Source organism: Corvus moneduloides, chromosome Z (genome assembly GCF_009650955.1).
Source record: "Corvus moneduloides isolate bCorMon1 chromosome Z, bCorMon1.pri, whole genome shotgun sequence".
Lineage (NCBI taxonomy): Eukaryota > Metazoa > Chordata > Aves > Passeriformes > Corvidae > Corvus > Corvus moneduloides.
The window spans coordinates 25,759,345-25,771,432 of NC_045511.1; the positions used below are offsets into that span (position 1 = coordinate 25,759,345).

General features: G+C 45.8%; 1 protein-coding gene and 1 long non-coding RNA gene across 2 annotated transcripts in view; one reads left to right on the forward strand and one right to left on the reverse strand.

Moving 5' to 3' along the window:
- The window catches only part of LOC116438128, a 28,098-nt gene extending 26,809 nt beyond the window's left edge, over positions 1-1,289 (reverse strand). Inside the window, exons 1-2 of the long non-coding RNA XR_004237598.1 lie at positions 1,091-1,289; positions 321-512 (exon numbers count right to left, since the gene is read on the reverse strand). This is a non-coding gene — a long non-coding RNA (uncharacterized LOC116438128). The remainder of the gene's footprint in view (positions 1-320; positions 513-1,090) is intronic.
- Positions 1,290-1,368: 79 nt separating this feature from the next.
- ALDOB (aldolase, fructose-bisphosphate B) lies at positions 1,369-11,448 on the forward strand. The gene is made up of 9 exons (XM_032096756.1): positions 1,369-1,483; positions 7,835-7,956; positions 8,239-8,450; positions 9,038-9,092; positions 9,242-9,402; positions 9,631-9,714; positions 10,201-10,375; positions 10,516-10,715; positions 10,954-11,448. The coding sequence occupies exons 2-9, from the start codon at positions 7,845-7,847 to the stop codon at positions 11,047-11,049; spliced, it is 1,095 nt and encodes a 364-aa protein (XP_031952647.1). The 5' UTR covers positions 1,369-1,483; positions 7,835-7,844; the 3' UTR covers positions 11,050-11,448.
- The last annotated feature ends 640 nt before the right edge of the window (positions 11,449-12,088 follow it).

Genomic DNA, 12,088 nt, shown 5'->3' on the forward strand with positions numbered 1-12,088 from the left:
GTAAAGCAAACACTGTAAAGCAGGGAAGGCTTTATGTCCATGTTATGTGCCACAGCACCCTTCAGCAAGAAAAAGCAAAACAGCATGGGTCAGGAAGGGCAACGTGCAAGAAAACAGAGGAACACAGGCACAAGGCCTTCGACTGGACGGCGCTCTCAGCTCTTGCAGAGGTTTCTCTGCTGACTGTCAGGCTGGCAGCTTCCTGAGATTTCCTACAAGCACTGACCTTGGCATGCAGAGGCACAAGAGAGGCTCAAGGACAAAGTGAGGAAGTGCCCTAGGGAGGACAGTATTGCAGAGAGAGAAATCAGGTGTCTCACCCTGTCCATGTGGAGGCCAGAGGGGTCACTGCATGAGCCAAACGAACGGAGAAACGACGTCATTCTTCAGGCAAACACTGGGTCTTTGTGGTAAAAACGTGCCAATGTCCAAGGTTGCAGAGGGTGTTGTTCCTGAGTGTATGATGTTTGTCCAGCAGTGCCTGTGCTGTCCTTCCCTCCAGGAGTACTGGTCTGCAGGATGGGGAGAAAGAAAATAAAGCAAATAATCAAGTCTATGGGTCTGGACTTGGTGAATGGCTGTTGTGTGGATTCATATAAACTGCAGTGCTGGTACACTGCTTGTACAGCATCAGTATTTTTCACTGAAAAATTTTGCTAAGCAACACAGAAGTCTGTATGTCGCTGCAATATGGGTGGGCATGTCAGTGGGATTTGGGTGGGAAAATCTGGCTTGCAGCTGTGCACCTCCATGTGGGCATGTCTGGTCTGACAACCATTTTTTTCACATGTACACTGTGTTACAGGACATCAGAACTTGCTCTTTCATTAAACCTGACACTGTAGCATCACATTTTGCCTTTCCATATACCAACTGGAAAAGGAAAATATGTTTCCATGCTAGACTTTCCAGTGAGAAAAAGCAGTGTAACTCTTAGGAAGCCACTGAAATGATACCATGACATCTCATGCCAGTTAAGGATCTGTTGCATTGTTCCTGCATTTTATTTTCTCCTCTTTCTTCCTGCAGTTTCCCAAGTATAAGCTTTCAGAAGATCTAACCCTAAATGATAAAGTTGTGCCCAAGATACCTGTAAACAATTTCCGTGGTTTCTCTCGTAGTTCTTTTTCATCTGCTTTAGAAAGAGAAGGAATAGTTTGAAGTAACTGGAAAACATCTGTTTCACTGCATGAATGGCCTCATATATGCAGGGGAGGGGAAAGGGGAGGAACAGCAGGAGCATGACCAGGTCCCATTGGAGGTGCGTGGTGGTGGTCTGATAGCCAATGACCGACCTTGAGCAGTGACACCTCCCTGGACAGCTTGCGGAGGAGGAGGGACAATGAAGGAGTGAAGGGGGAGGGGAAAAAAAAAAAGCCCCACCAAGAATTTTATAAAAGTTAGTGATTAGAAGGACCCGGTCTCTTTGCCTGCAAACATCTCACCAGAAGCTTGTAGCAGCAGAGCCACTGCCCACAAACAAGTAAGCATAATAATTTAATTTCTAAACTGTAAAGCTGGTATATATATCAGCCACTGAGACCTGGTATGTTTATCTACAGTGGGCTTGGGAAGTTGTTTTTGGTTTTAATTTTTTTGTTTCAGGAACAGCTTGTGAGAAATAAGCATTCAGCCATTCTGCAGTGGTCTTCCAAAGTGATCCATTTGCTGCTAACACTGGCTTTCTAACTTAGCTTAGTCACTTGGAACTCCTGGAGTGAGTGAGTGGATCCTTCGTCTAAGGGGACCAGAACAATAATATACCCGCATTGCTTTCTGTCGCTTTGTTTTGTGTTTGTTTTTGCTTGTGGTGTACACTAATTTCTGTTTTGCAAGGAGAACAGAGCATGACTGGAGAAGGCAGCTGGTCCTGACACACATCAGTGCTGACAGCAGCGCAATTACCTGTGTTTGTCGGGCAGCTTCTTCTGAAGCATTAGTGCAGTGGTGCGGATAAGATTCTTTGGCAGGGGGGTGCAAGGTCTGCAGTGCAGGAAAACAAAACTCTTGCATTAGGCTGTAACCTTTCAAGCTGTGAACAGCCAGAATACAAAATTGCTCAACGAGCTCAAATCCTCACTGAGTCTGTGATCCTCCATCACTTTCTCAACTATCCCATGTGCTTACCCAAAACTATTTAGCCCACCTGAGACTCTCATCACTGCTTCCCCCAACCTACCCTGGTGGCAATACAAGACTTGAATTCTCATGCAAGTTTTAACAGCAATTATTCACCTTCCCTGAGAAAAGTCTAGCCCTGAAAGAGAAGTAGCTTCTCCCTATTAACACTTGCTTCCAAGCAACCATCTTCTTGCCACCTCAGCCACATCTAGCCATTCTGAGTGCTCTGCACTGACTGCAGAGCACAGGTCTCTGAACACATAACCTCCTTGCATAGTTGCTAGGGAAATGAAATAGGGATACATTTGCTCATGGCTTGAGTATAGCTCTGAGGCTAACATGGGAATCAGGACAGGGAACTTCAGATCTGCAGCTCCACCTGGGACAGGGTGTTGAATCAAGGTCTCTAGACAGAACAGGAAGATGGTAAAACAACTCAGAGAGCAAAAAAAACCAAGCAATTTACCTTCATATATGTCCCAAAGGACCTATGGAGGTGGTGACATTAGTATGCCAATCAAAAACATCTGTCCCTTTTCCTAGGTGACAGAAGTCTGAGTATCTATTTTTGTCCCATACTGTTGAGACTTTTTAGAACACAGAAATGAAAACATTTTACTAACTCAAAACCTTCATCTTGGTACAATGATGGGAGAAACATCCTGTTCTTTCCTGAAGGCTCCTTCATAGCTAGTGGAGTCACCACTTCCACCTTGACTCCCTGAAGCAGGTACTCACAGAGAGTCACAGGGTAATTCAGGCTGAAAGGGACAGAGGAGGTCTGCAGTCCAACCACCCCCTGCCCAAAGCAGGCTTAGACACGAGGTCAGACCAAGGTGCTCTTATTCAGGTGGGTCTTGGCAACCTCCAAGGATGGAGACACTGCAGCCTTTTTTGTCAATCTGCTACATTGCTTGGCTGTCCTAGCAGTGAAAAAAATTTCTTCATATTCAGTCTGTATCTTCTTAGTTTCAGCTTGTGCCTGTTCTCTCTCACTGTCCCATCACAGCCTCTGTGAAGAGCTCTGCCTCTTCAATCACACTCTGTAGGTACTGAGGGCTGCTGAGAGGTGCCCCTGAAGCCATCGCTGCTTGAGGCTGAACTAGACCCAGCCCTGCAGGCTTCTCCTCACAGAGCAAGTGCTGCAGACACTGACCTTCTTGGTAGCATCTGTTGAACTAATACAGTCTGTCAGTGTTTTTCCTGTACTGCAGGGGCCTAACACTGGATGCAGAACCCAGATGTTACCTACAGACTGCTGAGCCAAGGGGGATCACCCCTGTCCTCCCCTGGCTCTCCTGGCCAGACCCCTGCTCACACAAGTTCTTGAGCCCTTGCTGCTGGGCCCCTATTCAGCTTGCTGCCTGACAGGGCCTTCAGCCACCCCCAAAGACCTGTTCCCTCATCCCAGCAGTCCTGGGGGAATGGCTGCCAGGGCTCTGCACCCCACACGATGTCTGGGCATTTGTCTTGGCTGGACTGCATGGTGCTCCTGTTGGCCTCTTCCCACCCCCACATCTAGGCTCCTCTGGATGGCTGCCCATCAATCAGGCATATGAAATAGTCCTGCCAGCTGTGTGTCTTCTGCCAACTAGATAAGAATGTGCTCTGTCAGCAGGACAGGGCCAGGCTTGCCCAGCCGTTCATACCCATCTGTTTTCACCACGCCCAAGGAACCAGACTTATTTAGAAACAGCTTTTTAACGGAGCTCCACAGAGAAGTGAGGCCAGTAACCACAGATATCAACTGCAGTGAGAATACAAGGTGCCTAACTCATTGTCTACCTCTTCTAAGCATACAAGCGCAAAAGAGAAGTAAATTCAATCAGGCCAACAGTGTACATGCAGTAGACTAAATTTTTGAATACTTTTCATTGTCCCTACCAACTGTATTTATCTGTTTGTATGTTCAGCTGCTTCTTCTTCAAACCCTGTTCTTTGGAAGCAGAATCTCTTGTGTTCAGAGTTTGTATTGTCAACTGTCAGAGATGGTGCTAAAGGGCTGTGTTTACTAGTAATTGAAAAGGAAAGAGCTACATGTGTGTGATACAAACTGTTATTTAAAACTTTGGTCCTGTACTTCTGGAATCAATTTTATAAAAGAAGGCAGTGAGGAGACCCAAGAGAAAAACTTAGAGATTCTGATCCAGTCTTTTCCCACCTGCAAGCCAAGACTCAGGTGAGATTTAAAGTAAGATTAGAAGATGCCAGTCGCTTGGGGTGCTTGGAAAGAAAAGATGCCACAGATGTATTAAAGTTTCTAAGATGATTGGAAGCGAAATGCAACAGTGTTCCTTCTCCTATTCATCTTGACTCTGCTCTTTGGTTCTCACTATTAATATTAACAGGATGCAGTGCTTGTGCTGCAATCACGCATTTCCCCTCAGCCCTTCTTCTTCTATGGCAGCTGAGAAAAACACGAGATTTCAGCATTACAGTATTTACTTTTACAACTGTGCTGTCCCCACACCCCCACCTCCTGCTGGCCACAGGCCGGGGGCTGAACAAAGAAATTTGTGTGCTTAAGGAGCTGTTGAAGCCTGACAAGCACTCTAGGTAGCTACAAAGCTGGGGGGTTGTGCAGTTTCATTCTTTTGAAGGCTTTTTTAATTCTACTTAAAAAAAATATATAAGCAGATACTATAGAGGGAATGCATTGTATTCATACAATGTAAAATCAATGTGAAATCACTTGAGCTTATGACACTTAGCCCACAGCCTAAAATGGGTAAATAAAAATGAAGTTTCTTGAAAAATCTTCATGGTGGGACAACTCCCAGTTACTGAGATCATAGATCATTAGAACTTTTTTTCTTCCTGGAAAAGTTGTCAAATTAAACAGATAAATCAGAGTAAGACAAATAGGCTTTGTTCTTGGAAGAATGAAATGAGCTGTGCAGCTGTGGCAGCCTTTTTCTCAGGAGCTGTGAGGTGATATATCCAGCTCTTTAAGAAGGGGCATTAACACTTCTGTGGATGTGCTGGGAGTTTACTCTTTACAAGGCAGCTGTGTGAAATGTTACTGAAGTGTAAGGCTTCTCCACTCCTCTTCTGCCTGCTCCCCTGCTCAGAGCAGGACCTTACAGCAGAGACACCCTTTCTGAAGGCAGACATGAAGATTCCCAGAGATTATGATTCACATGAAAGTATCACAGAAAAAGAAAATCCTGAATCAAGGGTACTAGAACATTCTGCACCTTTAAGCTATTATAAGGTTTACAGTTGTTCTTTTGCCCTCATTTCTTCACCATTTCAGCTAAAAACACTGTGCCTTTTATTCGTCCCTGTAGCTCAGCCGGGTAGCTGGGAACCACTCACTATGGCCTTAAAGATCATTCTGAGGAGACTTTGGGCAAACCTCCACCTGCTTCTTCACACTCAATGAGATAATTTGCTGTCTTCCAATTCATCACTCTGAAACTACACTTTGTTGTTTCAGTCTCTCTGAGTACTCACTTGGAACAGCATTATTCACTGTATTTCATATTTTGAAAATACTCGTATTTCTGTATTTTGAAAATTTGCCTTGCAGGCTGGTTTTGAGTGATAAGTGTCTCCTTGTTATCTTTAGGCAAACACTGGGAACAAGTGAGATAGAGCAGACATTAGTCTCATTGTTTGTTGCATTGCTGGAAAGAAAGTGTACCCATCATAACACGACTGCAGCGACCAGTGATCTTGCATTCCAGCCAGCTGGATTCAAAGTTACCTGGATACACCTCCTGGTGCTGTAACACAGCTCCAAACTGCAGCTCTAAAAACCCACCCCTGATTCAGCAATTCATTAGCTTTGACCTTGGAAAGATCACATTCTTGCCAGAGCACAATTTTCCAGTCTTGTCCACAGAGACTCTGAACTACTGGAGCGATTCCTTATAGTTTTGCATAACCACTTACTTAACAGTAGTGTGGTTTTAACTGAGGTGCTCATCACCAAACTATTATTACAGTAATCATAATAACAAGCCAATTTCCTCTTTCTAAGACATATCCAACACAGAAAGCAGGTGAGGGATAAGGAAAGTTGTAGTTGAACTTAAGTAGCTATTAAGCAGCATAAAGCACAGATTTTCAAATTCTTCTGGGTGATCTGAAAACGCCAAGAGCTGAGCGTGATGGAGCTGTGATCACCACAGTAGAATGATGGTTCCCAGAGTTCTGACCACAGCCTGGCATACAGAGAAAGGTAAGCCTGTTTCACCAGGACCACAGCAAGAAGGTATTTCAGTCCTTTGAAAAGCAGGGAACTCCCCCTAATTTCACACAATCTTCATCCTGCACTCCTTCAACTTCCCTCTAGACCTAAAATGACTCACTGTGGTAAGCTGCATGTGAAAAATTCCAGCCTCAGCTCACAAAGAGGTAAAGCAGACATCTGGACACTGCATCTGACTGATCTGTACTGGCAGACAATGCCATTTGAATCTTGCAGGATAACATTACCAGTACCAAAGTACCTTCAGCTATGAATCAGGTATAGCTGTTACCATACTCTGTTACCATACTCTGATGGCACCGCTGCCAGAAAATCTTGGCACCCTTTGACATGCTATACAGAACTCTGTACCCTGTCATGAGTAACAGACAGACTCTTTGTTGTTTCTCCCCATTATGCCCTTCAGCAGAGAGGATAAGACAAGGATTCCCTGGCAACACAGCATCTGTGTGCAGGGAAATAAGAAGTTGGACTTGGCTGCCTACATATTTATATGGGGCAAAATATTTTCTGGCCATCTCTGATGAAATGGGAAGTGGCATGTTCTCACTCCTCTCTCAGGCAGCGTGTGGGGATAGAAAATGCAAACACTATACAGAGGCCTGGCCTTTTGGAGGGGAACATGATATTTGAGATCTTTTATGTTGTTTTAATTAATCACCTTCTGGATTTACCACCCACTGATGAAAATACAGGTGTTGCTTTAACTATTCCATATGATAAACTGAAGGAAGAGAGTTTTTCTGTTTCAGACTAACAGGCTTATACACTCAAGAAAGTAACTTGCACTATTCAGATGATCAGAGAAACTGTAATTTAATGCCATATAACCAAAACTTTAGTAAGACCAAGAATTTTGTCATATCAAGACAGAACCCAGATTTCAGGCGCTGGATATTTACAGCTGGTAAGCCTCTGCCACAGCTGAAAAGGTAGAAATGAGGGGTGAATTCTCCTAAGAGCCCAGGTCTTCTGCAGAGGAAGCAATGCATTACAGTTCTGAAGGCAGCCATAGGGAGGAGAATTACAAACCAAGGCAAAAGGCTGGTGATGGAAAGTCAACCAGACACAGCAGCAAATACTGCCAACACAGGCCGGAAATAGAAAAGGGCAGTGCTAGGAAATGTGTAAAGATAAGCAGTGGAATAACTGGCATTCAACTGATGGGAACCAAAAAGTCTGCAGAGTCAGCAATTTGCATACTTGTTACTTGGTGCATGTTTTTATGACAGACTAACCTTCCTTATTTTCTGAGCAAATCCAGGTAAATTGAAGAGTCTTTCCCACTTTGGTTCTAGACGGATGTGGCAGGACGTCTGTCCTTCATTTCTCTCTAGTTTTTCCACCCACACCAAGCCTAGAAGAATTCTAATGGATTTCTGGTCATATACCTATGATAACATGGACCACACAAGCACCAAGAGCCCTGCGCTGGGAACGCGTCGTGTCATTGGTTCACAGTCTCCCCCAGCTTGTAACAGTGATTCTCTCCCACAGATAAGTCAACATGACCCACCAGTTCCCAGCACTGTCTCCAGAGCAGAAGAAAGCTCTTTCAGACACTGCTCAGCGGATTGTGGCTTCAGGAAAGGGGATCCTAGCTGCAGATGAATCAGTCGGTGAGTTCTGGACATCAATCAGTTAGCAGTACCCAAGATGTTTTTTCCTTTCAGTTTTGCTTCATATTTGAAATCAGTGGAGTAGATGAAAAACACTTAGAAACTCTTGTCTGAGCAGAAACAATTCAGCCAGGCAGGGCTGCAGCTATAAAAACAAAAGCTTACAAACTATGGGTTGAGAAGGGAAGTTCTGAACTGAAGCCCCAGTTCATTGCTACTTACTGGGACCAGGAGGCCAGCCAAGCCTAGAAACCTTTGTCTGGCCCTTGTCTACCTCACTAGGTACCATGGGGAACAGGCTGCAGAGGATCAATGTGGAGAACACGGAGGAGAACCGCCGAGCTTTTAGAGAGATCCTCTTCTCTTCGGACACTTCCATCAACCAGAGTATTGGGGGCGTGATCCTCTTCCATGAGACCCTCTATCAGAAAGATAGCAATGGAAAGCCATTCCCAGCACTCATCAAGGAAAAAGGCATTGTGGTGGGAATTAAGGTGGGTATCTGTATGTGTGTATGTGCCTGGCTGGCACCATAATCCAAACACAATTTCCAGAGAAAATGATGATTGGGATGTTTGGGGCTGCACTCTCTCCTAAAGAACGCTCCCCCCCCCTCCCTCCCCCATCTCCCCTCCCCCACCCTCCTCTCCCTTCCCCCTCTCCCCCCCCCCCGCCCTTTTTGTCCTGGGTTTTAAAATTCTCTGCATTGATTTTGTGCAACTAACTAGACACACATTTGCACTAGATGCTGGAACTTTTCATACACCAACTCCCATCTACTCACCATTCACTGCAAATAAGTCTCTCCATGCAGTAACCTAAATCCAGTTCTTTCCACATCTAACAGAGTTCTTGAGCCATTGCCTGCAGGCATCTACATACACATTGCCCCTCCCTTACCCAGTTCACTCCTTTTTCTTCCCCTTTGCTCTAACATTTCCTTCCTTTGCACCCTGAGCATGCTAAGGTCCATACTCTACTCACAGTCAGCCTTCAAAGACAGACTAGACATGGGTAGAAGATAAGAATTAGACTGATTCCCACCTTTCTGTAACCCTTCCTGTTTTTCTGACCTCCACAGCTGGATAAAGGCACAGCACCTCTAGCAGGGACAAATGGAGAAACCACCATCCAAGGTAAGGAGAGATCTAAGGAGCCTAAGCTAAGGCCCAGCAAAAGCCATAGGGTGACTCACCTGAGACGCAGCCTTGGCTGGAGTCATGGGACTTTGCAGAGTTCTGTGCTGAAGAGCAGCTCTCAGTGAAGCACTGTTCTCCCTCTGCAGGGCTGGATGGGCTGGCTGAACGCTGTGCCCAGTACAAAAAAGATGGTGCTGACTTTGCTAAGTGGCGTGCAGTGCTGAAGATCACCAGCACAACACCCTCTCAGCTTGCCATCCAGGAGAACGCCAACACGTTGGCGCGCTATGCCAGCATCTGCCAGCAGGTACCTCCCCTCCAGCAACCTCTCCTGAGATGCTGCTGCCCCTTCTCACTGTTCCCTAGCATGTGATAACATGCTAGGTAGTTCGAAAGGAGAATCCCCGTGAGGGTTTTGGGGAAGACAAGGAGGAAGGGCAGTGCAGCATAAAGGAATGCCACTAAACTCAGGGCAAACAACAAGAACAGTTTTACTTCCATAGCTCTAAAGAATCCCCTGTCTTTCTTTTCCTAGCATGGCTTGGTGCCCATTGTGGAGCCAGAAATCCTGCCTGATGGAGACCATGATCTCCAGCGCTGTCAGTATGTCACAGAGAAGGTAAGAGATTCCTCCCTCTGTCCTCCCCCTCACAAATCAGCAGCTAAACTTTGTGCAGTTTGTGCTCACAGATCTCAAAGAAGTTTGACCAAAAATGTACTTCATAACTGCATCACAGAAATCAGCTGCTCCTAGGCAAATAGCAAACTAATAGAAAATCCAAGAGTATTTTCCATGTGTTTGGATTTTTATTTCAATGGCAATATAAGCACTCTCAATCTCAAGAAGAGGTATCAGGACCAAACCCAATTACCTCAATTTCAGTACCTCAGTTGGCAAGGACAAATCCTGTAAATACGAACAATTGTATTATTGGTCATCTCAAAAGCAGTGGGGTCTCCACAACTGCAATCCCGGAGATAAATTTCATGAGAAAGCAAAATTCAACTAGATCTTGCTGCAGTACCAAAGAATAAACTGTCTTTCCACAGCAGGCTGAGGTGAAGATCTGAGCAGAGGTCTGTATTCATTCCTCCTGTTTTCAAGGTTCTGGCTGCTGTCTACAAGGCTTTGAATGATCACCACGTGTACCTGGAAGGGACACTGCTGAAACCCAACATGGTGACGGCTGGGCATTCCTGCTCCAAGAAGTACACCCCTCAGGATATAGCCATAGCAACTGTCACTACTCTCCTCCGCACCGTTCCTGCTGCTGTTCCTGGTGATTCCTGATTCACTCCTATCTCTTCATTCCCACTCTCTCTCCCACCTCTGACATGTCTGCTCCTCTGGCACCTAAAAGTGAGGGACTGAGGTAGCTGGAACACTCTGTTTCTAAGCCTTGAAACCTCTGTCTTACAGGAATCTGCTTCCTGTCTGGAGGTCAGAGTGAAGAGGAGGCTTCTGTCAACCTGAATGCCATGAATCAGTCCCCTCTCCCTAAGCCTTGGAAACTGACCTTTTCCTATGGGAGAGCCCTGCAAGCCTCTGCCCTGGCTGCGTGGTTGGGCAAAACCGAGAACAAGAAGGCTGCACAGGAGGCCTTCCGCAAGCGGGCACAGGTACGAGGCTTCCCCCCAGCACAGAGAAGAGCTGCTCTCCGTGAAGGGACACATGTTGTCACCTCCCTAAGGCTCCTCTTGATCCCACCTCTCCTGGCATTTCATGTTCACCAGGGGCGTTACTCCGTTATTTCTGCCTTGCTTGGTCGTTCTTTACTCCCTCTGGTTGTTCTTTCCACATCTGCCTTTCTTACTCCATGCTGATTGTTTCCCCCTCTTTTTTTTTTTCCCTTTTCAGATTAACAGTTTGGCTTGCAGGGGACAGTATGTCCTGTCTGGGAAGACTGACACAGCTGCCACACAGTCACTGTTCACTGCCAGCTACACCTACTGAAAGTGCAGGAACCTTCCTTCCTCCTGTCTCTTCTCACGTGGTGGAAGATGTTCAGAAATGAAAGAAAAACATAGAAATCTAATTTCCCTTACCCTACACCACAATGGAGATAAAATGGATTAGCTTCCTCTCCACCCTTCACTCCCACAATTTACCAAGGGGATATTCTTGTTTCATTTGCACATTGCAAGGAAAGGGAATTCTTTCCAAACACCAAACAACAGCTGCCAATGAATCATGAACCCACTCTCCCTCAATTTGAAACTCAGTCCCTGAAACAGCAGCCAGATTCAGTAGTTCCCTAGCTACCTTTGCCCATTACCCCATTTTGCAGCCATAATCCTGAATTATAAAACCTGCATATTCAATCATGTCAATAAAACAGTAATTGAAAACTAATCTCTCCCTCACAACTCTTTTTGTTTTGTGTAAACTTTACAGTATCTTTCAGTAGTCTTTGCAAAGATTAAGTCACCAAGTGTTACAGCTGGTGAGCTTGGTAAACACTGAGGATATCAAAGGGAAATAACCCAGTACTGACACAGCTGGAGAGGTTAATCCTACCAACAGAAGTCTGGCAGACACAAAAAAACCACTTGGAAGATGTACACAGCAAGCAGTGCTCGGGACACAGGCCACAGACAGACAATGCTACCTTCAAAACATCTCATGTCTCTGGAGAGCCATTGCCGGTGAGATGAGGCTGCCACACACTGTGTTAGGCTTGCACAGGTTGAGTCAGGGCTGCCCTTACAAATCACCATTACACGCTGAGCAGGGGAAAGCCCGGCAGTCCGACTGCACCTCCACAGTCGGTGAGCGAGCTCCTCACCCGAGGGAAGCTCATCCCAAGCTGAGCTGCAAAGGTGTGCAGGCGGAGGCAAAGAAGAAGGAGAAACTCTCCATATCGGTTCCACGAGCATGTTTATCACAAATGAAAACTCCAGGGACGAAGAGCAGGTTTAACGGAGGGTCAAGGGGTTTTATACTCAGGGAAGAAAGGTGGGGACAAGGGTAACAGCCAGCCAGGTACAGCGAT

What these genes read in the sequence shown, in the direction of transcription:
- ALDOB (XM_032096756.1), top strand. Translation starts at nt 7,845, where the DNA reads ATGACCCACCAGTTCCCAGCACTGTCTCCAGAGCAGAAGAAAGCTCTT. An exon ending in GCATTGTGGTGGGAATTAAG is followed by an intron (nt 8,451 to 9,037) that starts GTGGGTATCTGT and finishes TGACCTCCACAG; the next exon opens with CTGGATAAAGGCACAGCACC. An exon ending in CGTTCCTGCTGCTGTTCCTG is followed by an intron (nt 10,376 to 10,515) that starts GTGATTCCTGAT and finishes TCTGTCTTACAG; the next exon opens with GAATCTGCTTCCTGTCTGGA.